Below are 15,312 nucleotides of genomic sequence, written 5' to 3'. Positions count from 1 at the left end.
TTAAATAATAATTACTCATATGTGCGTGTGTTTCATTTAATCTTGCATACACGTATACACAAAGTAAACTAATATTTTTCATGATAATTATACGATATATCAAGAGAGATGAAAAATTTTATAAAAATTATAAATATGTTTTTTTTCTTTCTCTCTCTTTTTATATATTTTTTATACAAATGTATGTATATTTGTATGCACAACATATATTTTATTTATTCAGCTATGAAATTTGGTATCTCACAGACTTTTTTAAATATATATATATATATATGTATATATACCGGATTTCCTGTAACTGGTGATACAAGCAAGTAGGAGGTGATTCTACATAAAAAACTTAATCTCCAATATGTAGAATAAAATTTATTCATATAAAGCTTTTTTTTGTTTTTGAGAAAAATAAATTTCTAAAAAATAGTTGTACTTTTATACCAATCGAACAAGGCTTTTAATTTTCAAGTTTATACTTGATTATAATTAACAAGTTCCATCAAATGCATGCTATAGACTAATTTTTAAACTTATTTTTCTCAAAAAAAAAGAAATACTTTATAAGAATAAATTGTATTCTACATTTCAACTTAATTTTATATGTAGAATTACTCATTGTTCTCTTGTACAACCACTTACAAGATACCTTGTATTTATATATATACATACATATATGTATATATTTATCTATGTATAATATAAATTTATTACTTTAATAAGAAACTTACTGATTTGTCGATTTCGTTTAAAAAACAAAATATTTACTTATTTATCTACGAAATTATCTACAATACTAAGAATATATTTCTTAAGATTTAAATCCTCTTGCAATCAGACTAATTGACACAAATTTGAGTTTGGGTAATATATGTCGACAAAGCATATCGGCATAATGTTATTTTGAATTAATTATATTATTATTATTATTATTATATTATTATTATTCTAATTTGTGTGATCGATGAATTTTTACAAATAATCTTTTTATTATAATTTTATACATGTTCTAAATATCTGTATATATATATATATAATTATAATCTTTTCAATTATATACATTTTTTTTTTGTCATAATACCAATTTTAGTGGTAATTGCAAAGGTGCTTTTTATGATTGGAATCAATTGATTAATTACATACTATTTATGCGCGTATATACATATATGTATACATACATATATAGACACATAAATATATAATAATCATTGTACAAACAGAATAATAATTGTAATCATGGAATATTAAATACGGCAGTCATTATCTGTTATTATTAGAATTTCATATGATAATATGGATAAATGTTACAATATTTCACCTATATCTAACAGTTTAGTGTAAATTAGAGTTATCTGCTAAATACATCGATCAGTCTCAGAATCGTACTTAATATTGATGTTATATCTGATGTTAAAAACTGGCACAATGATGAAAAAGTCATTGTATAACTAGAACATCTTGTTGCGAGATCGAATGCCTCCTAGCATATATTTACATACATATTCATCCCTGCCATAATTTATTGAAAACATTCTATAGATTCACTTCTGTGACTAATATAAAAGACAATTCGTTTATAAAACAAATGCATATTATAAAATACTTGTTTATTTAACACATTAAACACTATGCTGGTTTTTATGAATTGGCTTTAAATTTTATGTCCAGACAAAGTTGATTACCAATGACAGATATTCTTGTTTCATTTAAATGGAAAGCTCAACAAAAGAGGCTTGACGTTTAACGTGTTAAAAACAAGAATTAGAAGGACGAACGTTTATATATGTATGTATATATATACATATATGTATAAATTTATAAGCAAGTATAGAGAAAAATTTTGTATGCTTCTAGTTGCACCACGTTATTCTAAGTAAATGTTATATTTAATGCCATTGCAATAAATTAGGGGTAATTGATTTCATAGTAGAAACTTGCAAGATTTACGTTCAATCTTTTTTACATATTATTATTATTTGATTATTAATATTAATATTATTTTAAATCAGGTTTCTAAACTATCAGTCTATTAGAGATTTTTATCATATATATATGTAAATTGTGTAATCCTATATATATATATATAAGATTATTAATTATCTTTCAAAAATTTATCAAAATCCCTTGTATTTTTGAAAATTTTAGAAACCTGATAATAATAGGGTAGTTTAATTTTTTAAAATGTTCAAATCTTGCATGATTCTCGACAAAAGGTACTCGTTTTGGAATCTGCCAGGTCAGACCATGAGAAAGAATATTTGAACTCCTTACATCAGTCATGTTCATAGACAATTTGTCAAATGGCTACAAACAACATGAAAAATATGATAAAGGATTTTTCTGTTCAGAATATTTTGCCAAAATCAATTATTATACTATCAATATCATTAATATAAATCATATTGCTGTTTCTTTATATATATATATATATATATATATATATATATATATATATATATATATTTAATCTTAATTATAATATAAACGTTGGTTTCGATTAATTAGAATAAAAATCCACACGCATTTCTTTGACATAATGATAATATAAATACCTGATTAAATCTTAAGACTTAATATTATATTATATAAGCACAACCTTGTCTTCTGTCCTGTTTCATAGTAGATTGTTCTAAAGAAATTTGTATATCAAAGTTTAATTCGTTACTTTGACGTTAATAAAATTGTAATAAAGTATGTATACCGCGTAATACGTATCTAATTGATTTTTTTGTTTCATATTATGAGAAATTTTATTATATATATATATATATATGACAATAGTAATAGTAAGCTGCACATTAAATTTACTTTTTTAAATCCTGCAATAATGTTTATCGATAAACTTTTGGTTTAACATTATTTTTTCTTTTTTCAAAAACACTCTTTTAAATATTTTTCTATACCATAAGTATCACTCAATCGTATTTTTGTAGAATACCTGCTATTCCATCTAACTATTCTGGTATCCATTAATTCATGATTCTTTCTCCTTATATACATAAATATATAATATATATAATACATACATACATACATACATATATATGTATGTATGTACAGTTTTCTTACAAAATAGTAATGAATAATTGATTTCACATTTACATAATAATCAAAAAATAAATAATTCCTAGAATATTGCGAACTGAATGGACCTGGAAAATATGATTCTTAATGTTTGTTGCTTTTCTATAACAATATACACATACATGAAAAATGTTGAATAAAAAGCAAAGATAATCTGTATAAAAAAATATATATATATGTATATATATATATAATTTCGCATAGCAAGGAATATTATATTGCAAATTAATTTTAATTTAAAATATAAATAAATTAAACAATTATTTATATTTCTCTATAAGGAAGGATCATTGCACAAAATTCAAGATTCGATAAATAATTTATACATAAATCTCTAATCATAATTAATATTTTTTATAGAATACTTATATTACAATTACAACAGATTATCATAAATAAATAATAACAGTCGTAATTCTGATATTAAGTTTCTTTTTTATTTTATTTAATCCTTTGCACTCAGCACATTTTTTTTTTACTATTGTCTATAATTAACATTTAAAATTATAGAAGTGACAAGTGTTAAAAAAAAAATTCAGTTTTCTACGCAGTAGAGCCGATGGAGTGCAAAGGGTTAAAATTAATATGATCCGTCCTTTTTGCTAATATAAATTGTAAATTACATAGTGTTAGTTACAAAAGAAAATAATATTCACAATAAAGAGATCATAGACTCTCATAGTCAATAGAAATGTAGAATGAAAATTTGTCAAAGGACAAGGTGATTATTAATAACGTCGTCCTTTAACAAATCTACATATATTCAATATTCATCACCTTCATACAAATAATCAAATTTCTTTACTCATTAGAAATCCACTTAAGCCAGACTGGCAGTGCATAATAGTATACAAAACTTTATATTTTAACTCTTTTCTGTTTCATGAATTATAAGAATAAGTATCTTTTTAGAAAAAATTATTTAATCTGCGATTTTTATTTTACTTTTATATTTCATATGTGTATCGTATAAGAATGTGACTAAATGCAATAGAATAGGACAAGTTGGGTAGGATTTGTTTGCTTAACAACAGACCTTTTTCCTTTGATGGAAAAGAGTTAAAATATATGTTTTTCATTTTTCATCAAATGGACTTTGAATATGATAGTAGATCACAAATTTGAAAAACTTCATTTAGATTTTGAATGATTGTTATCAGATTAACCAGTTGTATTAAAATTGAATAATACGCTTAAAAATCTAAACGGAATTAACAATGTATATTGTATTTATAAAAGATTTGGCTCTTGGTTCATGAAGCTTTAAAGTTAATTAAAAATATTTCTGGAAATAGAAAAGAAATTAATGTCTGTATTATAAAATGCACTGCTATCTTGAATAAAAATTCCATAGACTGAGAGATACATTTTTGTTTTTAGTATGTTTTTGATTAAAAATTGAAAATGAATTAAAAAAAAGAAGAAAAAAAAATCACAATGAAATAAGAAAGCCTTTTGCGATCGTACATGGACTTTCCTAATAAAATATATAACTCTTATTAGAAAATGTTTTTTTGTGCATGAAACATGTGTATGATTCAAATAAGATCTGGAGAATAATCACAATAATCTGTTCTCAACAGGTACATTAGTTTGTGTGTTATCTTTCTGTAACGTGTCCATTTCTGAATTCTAGGAACTACCAGCCTTTACTTATTTACCATTATCCTTAAATTTCGTATCAAATAACTGAGACTTCAGCCCATTTTTATTACGAGTGCTTCCTTAGTTGTCTCATAAAATATCTTAATTAAATTTGCTGGTCCAGTTTGCCAATTTGATTACATCATATTCTTAATCATCAATTTGCCTTCCTAGTAATACTGCCTAAATATATAATCATAGTGATATGATTAATTTTATCAAAGTTTAAATTATTTTTATTAAGAAATTAATTTGTATATTATTGCTCTAAGTGGATCAGGATAATAATTCCTGAACACATCATTGGATTCCTTAATTTTAACGTCATGGAATTTTGCGCAGATAGTTATTTTTTTTTTCAAATGCATCTGGTACAATAATGTATGTCAACATTAGATCCTAGTTAAATACAAATGATTCTCTTTTCTCAGAATTTTTGGACCCGAACATTTAAAAATTGGCATTTTGGAACATCCACATAAAATATTCGCATATACGATTGCAAAGATTCACCCAGAAAACTGAAGCTGTGGATGGATAAACTTTGAATATTATTTAATAGTACTCTTATAAATGCATTCAGACCAGAGATGTAATAAACTGCCATCTGCTTTCTCACTGAGTCAATACTTATATATCCTTACAATATTATTTTTATAATGATAATTAAACGCATACAGCTTATATTATATTTGAAGGAAAAATTGATAACCTTTCAGAAAATTTATCGAATTTCTAAGAGGTTAGCAATTTATAAGATATAGCAGTTTATAACATGCTCTCTCTCTCTCTAAGTATTTTACAAACGATGGTCGATATAAATTTTATAATCTTATTAGATTGTTCCTTATCCTTTTTTTCTGTTTTTTCTTTCTTTTTCTTTTACAACTACTTCAAAAATGTTATTTTAGTTTCAACATTGTTATTCGTATAAAGTTATTGGTATCATAGATAGTTACAAATATTTGTACAACTTGTAACAAGTAAGAGTAAAAACTTCTTACAATTTTTCTTTTCTTTTTTTTTCTTCTTCTAAGAGCACTACTTATCTAATTCACGTTATAACAATTACCCTAATTAAGAAATCAGTTATTCCCATTTATAACATTATAAACTCTTGAATCGTATTTAAAATACAAAGTTCTAAATACATCCTTCCATAGCCTTTGTAGTCTGGGTAATGATGGTAGCATGTTTAAAAATAAGTTTGTTAGTTTCATAACATATATCTTTACCTACATAAGAAAAAAAGAAACAAATAATAAATTAAACCGCTATAAGATAATTGACATTAATTAGAAACAGATTGTCTAGAAGGAGTCGCATGCATTGCAAAATCAACAAGTGGGTTGGCAGGGACAGTAACAATAGTATGTGAGCTACCGCTTAAAGTAACATTGGTTGATGATACTAAAGATAATGGCTTGCAAGAGAGTTGGTCTATTTGTTTAATAGGCACCAATTTAATTGGCACATCTGACTTTAACCTGACAGATTCCGATACGACAGGGATAGCTTTTAACTGTACACTTTTTATTGGTTGCGTTTTAACGATCGGTTTAAGGTTGGGATTAACATTCATAATTACTTTCGTAATTTTACCCTCACCAACCCCTTGATTAGAAGACTCATCATATCCAGAATCAGAAGACGAATCGCTATATTTACTTGTTTGTTTGGTCACTGTCGAATCTGGACCTGATTCTACGCTGTGGGTAGGACTAGCCGATGCAGAACTATGCGCAGGACTTGCCGATGCAGAACTATGCGCAGGACTATTTCTTAGCACATTTGACTGTTGCTGCCTTTGTTTAGGCAGACAACCTGTACATGGTTTTATTAATGATGGGTCTACTATAACTTCTCCATATGGCCCTTTGAATATCGTTCCGCAGCAAATAACTTCCCTAAAATAAAACCACTCATTTATAGAAAAACTGTAATTGAATATAAATTATCTATTAAATTGATCCAATTATTGTCATATTTTTATTTAAAAACTATATGTTAATTAATACCTTTTGAAATAAGATAAATCAATAAAGCCATTAAGAGATAAATCATCTTTTGCATTGGTAACCTCTTCAGCAATGTCTAATGATTTGTCAACTGTAGGAATATCGTCCCTGTCAATAGGACTACCTGTTGGATAGACTTGGTGACTACTGAAACACTTGCTATCATTTTCTGGTACATAATTTTCTATAAAAATAAATAATAAAATAATTTCTCATAATGTATTCATATATTTGATAAAAAATTTGTTATTTTCATTCTGTAACTCACCAACCAGATCAACAATCACTGAAATATTTTGTTCACGTTCTACCTCCGGTTTCAAATAAATGTTGTTCTTCTTCTTCATGATTTTTTCAAACTTCTCGGGCGCATCTTTAAGTTTTTTTTATTTTTGGATTTAAATTTAGTCAACGATTTAATTCCAGGCCCTGCACGAGCATCTACAACCTATAAAGATATTAATTTTAATCATTTTACTCATCATTATGATAGCAATATGTATTACTCTCTATAAAAAAAATATCAGAATGCAACTAACATGTCTCCAGTTGCGATTACTTCCAGCTGGTAACTTTTTCCATCTCTTAACTAACAATACACAAGCATTACAAATTTCCCCCGTGCGCCTTTCTTCCAATTGAAAACATTTTATAAAATCTTCTTCGTATTTTTTGCTATCAGTAAATCTTGAACTAAAATAAAATAAAATAATTTTTATTAATTGATTAATTAATTCATCCACAATAATATTTAAAATATAAAGTAAAATATTACCTGCTAGATTTAGCTTTGCAAATACAACATCCGGTACTGGATCGATAAACTTTGGGTTTATGAAAACTGAACATATTGCTGATTATTTTAATACTTATTCTGCAACATAGTAAAAAGTAACAAATGATGATATAAAATCACTCGTTTATCCAATAATAATATTCAAATAATAAATAAAATCATTACATTGATCACACAATATTTTTCACCATACGTTTATCAAATATCTGATATCGCAAAAATCGGAAAACTAGCATCCTCCTGTGATACGAACACTGATGCTTTATTATTTCGTAGATCATAATATCGCGTATCCGCAATCACGATGCTCTTCTTCTTAGCACTGTAGAATCGGAATGAACGATTTCGATAAATTAGTAAATAAACAAATAATATTTTGTCTTTTTACTCGTTTTATTTTATAAAAAGAAATTTAAATGATTCTTTCTAACACTACAGCAATGCCGCTTTTTCCAGCTGGCAGTGTATACAGACAAGAGACGCTACCGCGTTATTTATCACACGAGGGAAACGTACGGCGAATGCAAACACGCACGTAGAATACTCCTCCAAACACGTTAGTAACAGTACAGTATAGAAAAGCTTATGCGCAGACCCACGACGCACAATATTGCGCGCGCATGCACACAAGAGGGCGTCTCTCTCTCTCTTCCTCTTTCTTCTCTCTCTCCATGGTAGCCAATTATTTGAACAAAAAATTCAAAAAGAGTAAAAAATTATTTAAAAATTATTAAAAAATACATTTTTTTCCATAACGAGAATTTATATTCGACTGAAGATTAATTTGTTTTTATCTTTTTGTCTCTGAAGCATCTTAAGAAGATCATGCGCAAACCAAGAGACGCAAATTAAATGTTGCAGCTCGCGTGCAGCAGGAGGGTATCTATTATCTCTCTCTCTCTCTCTTTCTCTTTTTCTTTCTTTCTCTATTTCTCCAAGCTAGTAAACGATTTGTAAATAAAAATTTAAGAGAAATCGAAAGTTGCAAAAAATATAAATATTGGTTTTCCAAAACAGAATTTTAAATTCGATTGAAGATAAACTTCTTTCATCTTTTTATTTCTGAGGTATCGTAAGAAGATCATGCGCAAATCGAACAGACGCACAATGTTGCAGGGAACGTGCAACAAGAGGGCGTATATGATCTCTTTCTCTTTCGAAACCAACCAATAATACTTCTTAAATAATACAGAAGCGGTCCAAAATTATTTGCAAAAAAAAATCCTACTTTTATTTTTTTATACAGAACGAGATTCCTATTCGGCCGAGACATCGTAAAATTGATAACAAAAAATAATAAGAAAAAGTATGTCAAGAAATGTCTCACAGAAGTGAATGCATTATTGATATAAAAATATATAAATAATACATAAATAATCAATATCGTATTTACATTCTATAGTTCGGTTGCTTACGCGTGCAACATGGATACAACGTTCGATTGAATGAATGATTTTCTTGTTGAGAAATATGAGAAGAGAGAGACAGAAAGAAAACAAAGTTTCGGAAGATTTTCAAAAGTCTTAGGAAATTTATCAAGGATAACAGGCACATGTTGCACTGTGTAATCCAAAATACACGTATTCGTTCTATACACGACTGATTCTGAATCTTTCTCGACTCGCGTGGAACGAAACCGGCTCTCTAAGCTTAAGAAAAAGAAAAAAAATCAGAAGGAAAGAGTGAGCAAGAAAGAGAGAGAAAGAGAGAAAACTAGAAAACATATCCGTACCGGCAAAACAGATACCTAAAAATAGGAAGCATGAAAACCACAACAGAGTGCAATGTGCGAATAATATGACGACTTACAGACGGCTTAAAATAACGTCTGTAATTTCTTTTTTTTCTTTTCTTTCGTTGTTTTTGTTTTATTTTTTTATTTTTTATAAATGTATAAATGTATACGCAGGCTGCTACATTCCGACGATTCTGACTTTGCCAATTTGATTTACATATAAATATGCTCATACATGAAGCATCAAGCCGGCCGGTCTTTTATACTTTACTTGCGTTCAATAAAATAAATGAAATTGATACCTCCTTTAGTTTACAAATGAATAAATTAAATCTTCATAATCTAAATATAAATATATTTGATCGAACGAAAAAGAGAATTAACGTCGAAATAAATTTGTGAATAAGTTAGGTTATATCTCTATAACCTCAAAAATGATTTCTTCAATATCTGAAATTCTAAAATGTAAGTCAATCACGTAACCGTTCGTATTACTCTAATAATAAATAGATAGGATTAGTTATTATCGATAAAATTTAGGACAAAACGAATTAATCAAGATTAATAAGATATCGTTAATCAGTGCCGATCATTGCTCATCGTCACTATACGAAAATTGCGTTAAGCTTGGTAAACGTAAAAACGTATGAAAAAGTAGTTTTCCTTCGGATACCGAATTTGTTCTCTTTCTTTGAGTGTGCATTTCTTGTACGTTTGTCACGTGTCTCGTTTGTCGCGTCCTCGTCTCTCAGTAGTCTCGTCTTTTCTTTATTCATCCTAACTGTTCAAGGTGCCATATTTTCGTTCATTCTTTTCTTTCTTTCTTTTTAGGGAGGGAGTGGCAACATCGGTAAATCAGTACAGCATACTCAGAAAACAATGTTGCATCGACGAAAACGACGATAATGACGGCAATAACAACCATTTCCGAAATGATACGAAAAGTGTAAATAATACATTCTTATCGTTACGCATTATCACCAATGACAAGAAATGTTAACACGAAATAAGACAGAAATGATGGTGCCGGTAGTAGTTAAAACAAAAAGATTAATACGAAATCGTTCCGTTTCCTTCTTATAATCGCGATCGATCGAGAGAAAGGGATATGTAATCTTATTTTTCTTCTTGTCTTCCATGTGATACCGAAAAGCTATTCGAACTTGTTACCAACCCGGTTACAATCTTTGTTTGCTCGATTACGCGCACGTCAGCTCTGATAATCTTACAAGTTATTTTGATTTTATTTGTGAACTTAAATACAGATAAATAATCATCAAAATAGTTAATAACAATTTGTTGTTATTCCAATAGAAGTCCAAAATTAAATACCATATTTCAAATGTATTCGATTAAATATTTTTGATTACAATTAACATTTGTAAAAAGATTTGATGATTCAATCTCCAACAAACTCACTTTCAATTTTATTTTTATTTGTATGTATCTTGTCACACGCGTTTCGTTGATACAACACACATTGTAAGAGGGAATGTTTGAGAAAGTAGTGACAACACACACGTGTATCTCTCATAGTCATGATTCCTCACCCACGTACACGTACGCAGAGAGAATTCGACGCAATATATACTACACTTACAATTAGCCTTGAAGATCTGACCCGATAATTTAAATTTAGTTTCGTTTTGAGTATCCCTTTAGTTTGAAGGAATAAGCATTTTTCATCTTAAGAAAAATGTCGATATATAATATCAATCCAAAAATGAAAACAAACAGGAGTACGAGAGAGAGAGAGAGAGAGAGAGAGAGAGAGAGAGAGAGAGAGAGAGAGAGGAACAAATTTATAAACATATCGTGTAAACAAAAAGTAAAGTTGAAAGATACGATAACAACAATCTGAAAAAATAGACTAGTTGAAAGTATGGATCACCGGAACGATTCATAAATATTCCATATGTTGTCGAAAAAGCTACTATAATTAACGAGAACCCAACAAAAGATGACGATGATGATAACGATAATGACGAGCTAATAAAATTTATTTATAGAAATCATATTAGTTCATAATAGGTAGAATTCGAACAAATGTATATCCCTGACACAATTACCTAGTAATCTAACTTTCGTCCTCACTTTTACCGTTGCCTTAAATTCTCCAAAGGAGAATGTACTGTTACGTGTGTGTTAAATGTGCTCGTGCATGCGCGTACGCTCATAGAGATTACGATTTGCGCGCGTTGTGTTACGCGTTTAGGAAAGTTTCTTTTAAAAAGAGAGAGACAAAAATAAAGGATATTTACACCAAACCCGCGTAACTATTTTCACTTAATCTAATTCGATTGAAGTTTCTCTCTTTCATTGAAAGTGAGAACGTTTCGTCCATAACGTTATCTCGTTACGATAGATCGATAAGAATCCAAAAAACAAATCGGAAGAGAAGGTATTTTCATCTGAAAATAAAAGGAGAGAGGAGAAGAGAAAAGAAAAAGCTATGATCGATATTTAAAAAACTTCGATTTAAATAACCCTTATGATACAACTATATATTCCGTTTTTCGATGTCATTTCACAGCTGTTATTGGTTGAATGGGCGGAGTTTGACATAGAAAATTTTCGAAAGAAGGGGTAAAGCTTGGTAAAAAAAATATGGATATAGACAAATAATAATCACGTTAGGAGCACACTAATTTGTTAATCTAACAAAATTGAAATTTAATGTGAAAGAAATCTTAACGAGATAATTTTATCGTGACAAAAATAAAGTTCTAATTTTTTTTGTTTATATATTTGAAGAAACCTAAGTTTGTCTAATGATACTATAAAAGTTCGATCGAAATGATGACCTACATAAGAAAATATACATGCGTCGTGATAAAACAGGTTTTCTTTATTATTTCGACAGGCCAATCGTATTTCAAGTTTTTCTTTAGTATTTGTTTAACATATATTGAATTTTGCATTTAAATAATTGACTATTTGTAAGTGATAAACGTAACGTTGACTAATGAAAATTTGTTTTTTTTCTCTTTCAAAAAATTAAATAAATTAGTTAAATGAAGATAAAAAAGAAGAAGAAGAGGCTACGATTTATTACTTGTGTTGATGAAAAATGGGAAGAAAAGAGGAGAGTAAAGTAAAAGGGACCAATGGGATACCCTTTCGAAACGTGCATCAGGAGTAACTCGACATGGCGCGTGGTTCGGCACGGTGGTCGCCATGATCATTTCTTTCCCTTTCCTTCGCACCGACCGACCAACCAACCAACCAACCAACCCTGTTTCGACGAACACGCACGGCGTATGTGTCAGAACGAAAGATAGAAAAATATAAAATCGATGCTAGAGCAATAAACGGTATATTTTTGTAAAGAAAAAAAGGAGATATGTTCAATCGTCGTTTTCGTCGTCGTTATCGTCGTCGTCGTATTGTCTTCGTTTTAGCGTCATTGTCGCCCTTATTAATCATCTACGAATGCGTTGTCGTCGCAACGGTAATATTAACAAGAATAAGAACAGAAAAAAGCAAAACAAATGAATCGAGCCGGAGTAGTGGCAGCCAGCTACATATATAGTAACCCGCCAGAAGAAGAAGAGTGTACGCGCCATGACAGATGATACGGCACACACAACACAAGTAAACTTGCCAAATAGAAGGAGCCACGCGGTGGCGGCAGCGGCATGAAAACCGCGGGAATCGCGACAAGGAACGTTTGTTATATTAATGTTATGTATAACATACGATCGAGGATGTTCGAAGACTGGATGAAGATGATCCCGCGTTAAATTGTAGCGTCTTAGTTTGATGCACTGCCAGGACACTTAGTACATGTAATACTCGATGAAATATCGGAAACGTTAACGATAGGATGGCAATTGCACGTACATGTGTACATACTTAATATATATATATATATAAATATACTAATATACACACACACACCTTACCCGTACCCCGCACACCGTCTTCCTCGCCAAACGATCAGTCGTTCCTGCGTACACGAGTGAAAGTTTTCACTCGGCACTTGACATAAACCGGCCTGATTTTTCCCGCCGATTAAATCGAATGCCTCTGCGAACGCGACAGACAATATTAGCGATATTTCACAGCGATGATAGTACTTAAGAATTGCTGCCGACGATACCTCAAAGCAACGTAGCAGAGAACTGATCCTCGACCTCCCCCACAACTAACACATCGGAGACGCTTGACAACTTCGGAACATATTTGTTGATCTCATGAACGTGATTATGCGTGACAATCGATCTGAACGACGACGCGTCCTTCATATAATAATCCCTTGCCTTTTCGCGACGATCGTTAATGAAAATCACAGTAAGATATTTCGATTTAATAACTACAGAATTGCTTACCTTTTCAATACAGGTGACGGTCAGATTTGAGAATCTCTTTGCGCAGGTCTATGGTATTGCTGCCGCCGTACCACTGAGTCAATTGAGCGACTATTTGCATTCTCGATTTGTTTGTCATTTTTCTTTATATTTATTTATTTTATGCTTTATATGCTTATTATTAATAAATTTATTCATTAAAATAAGAATTATTTACAATCAATCAGTATCATCAATGATATATTTGTTTTAAATGTACTAAAGTAAGATGCAAACAGAGCGGTATTGTATGACCAATGAGAATGTTTCTACCGTGCACGATGTTCGATGAAGAGAATAATGATTGGTCCTAACTGTGAAATGACAGAGAACATACATATATTTGACTTTATTTCCGGTTCTTGGATTTGAGTTTTATTATTAACCGTTTATTCGGTAAAGCTAGGTTACGATAAGACGAAATTTCTTTTAAAAATATATTTTCGTATATAGATAAGCTTTCATGTGTTTATGAATGTGAATTGATACGGATTACAGGATTTTGATTTTTTAATTCAATACAATTCTTGTGTTCTTAAATTATATTTATCATAAGTGAGATTTAATTTTTTTTTACGTGAAATGTCAAATTTTTAACAAAGAGTACGTTGACCTATATCTTTTATTTTTTCTTCGTATTCTCTTATAACAATTGCATTATCATACTCTAATGTACTTTTTTCTTAGTAGATTTAAAATTAAATCGATATTATTTAATGATAAGTATTAGATTATTAAAAAAATTTATATATAATTTGAAAATAGTATTTATTAATTAACAATGTACTCTACATCATTTTCTATAATTGATTCTTAACTTTTTACAAGTTTTTAAATTTCTTTTTTGCAGAAACTGTGTGGATTTTTCAAATAAAGTTGTAGAATAATTTTTGATTTCTCCCACAGAATCAAATTTTTCATCATTCAGATGAAAATTTGAAGGGGAATCTGAAGGGAATACATCAGGTGCTGGAGGATTTCGCATTTTAATTTCATAAGTTTTACAGTATCTATTGAGCGACATGCGATCGCTCGTCGATGTATCGTTGTCATGGTGAAAGATATTTCCTTTTTGATTCATCAAATTTGTTCAGTCATTCAGTTTATATCGTTCTTTCAGAATTACAGAACCCATAGATCGAATTTCGAAATGTATCTAAGTTGCTTTAAATGGCAACATGTAGTCGAATTGTCAACATTTAGTTTCTCATCAATGTCTTAGGTGGTAATTCGTAAATTATTACTCAATAAATGACAGATGAAGTCATTATCCATGCTGAAAAGTCGACCAGAACGAAGTTTATCGTTTAAATTGAAGTCACCATTTTAAAATCGACAAAATCATTTTAATTGTTTAAAGAGCAGGAGTACAATCTGAATAAATGTCTTAAATATTTTTGAGGCAATTTCAATATTCACTCCTTTTTAAAACTCATAAAACAACATGACGAAAATGTAACTTTTTTATTTTTCATTTTGAATATTAATCTTGCAGACAAATTATTTTAAAGGAATTTTTTGTTAAGGTTATGTTAATTCACAGCATTTAAATAACTGTCAGTTAATAATACGATTATACAAAAATATTAACACAGTCAAAAATGCATACTACTGCCATCTATGAAAATCATGCACGAAATTTTGCAATAATAATATGTTTTCATTAACTCTATGGATGCCATGGATTAACCTATT

General features: G+C 29.3%; 1 protein-coding gene and 1 long non-coding RNA gene across 2 annotated transcripts; one reads left to right on the top strand and one right to left on the bottom strand.

Annotated features, from left to right (window-relative positions):
- Positions 1-3,716: 3,716 nt before the first annotated feature.
- On the bottom strand, positions 3,717-13,663 carry LOC107064286 (SIN3-HDAC complex-associated factor). Its single transcript, XM_015316748.2, is given in 7 exon segments — positions 3,717-6,626; positions 6,738-6,921; positions 7,006-7,125; positions 7,128-7,185; positions 7,277-7,430; positions 7,513-7,611; positions 13,600-13,663. Coding segments are annotated over 6 exon segments (1,206 nt in total). The 5' UTR covers positions 7,587-7,611; positions 13,600-13,663; the 3' UTR covers positions 3,717-6,010.
- On the top strand, positions 7,705-10,640 carry LOC149030689 (uncharacterized). The gene is made up of 2 exons (XR_016178399.1): positions 7,705-9,733; positions 10,100-10,640. It is a non-coding gene; the product is annotated as an uncharacterized LOC149030689 (long non-coding RNA).
- Positions 13,664-15,312: the final 1,649 nt, after the last annotated feature.

The sequence above is a fragment of the Polistes dominula genome, unplaced genomic scaffold, assembly GCF_049000335.1.
Source record: "Polistes dominula isolate Pdom_NZ unplaced genomic scaffold, Pdom_raw_medaka contig_77, whole genome shotgun sequence".
Classification (NCBI taxonomy): Eukaryota; Metazoa; Arthropoda; class Insecta; order Hymenoptera; family Vespidae; genus Polistes; species Polistes dominula.
The sequence above is the reverse complement of the archived record's forward strand: the minus strand, read 5'-3'. Positions and strand labels throughout refer to the sequence as shown.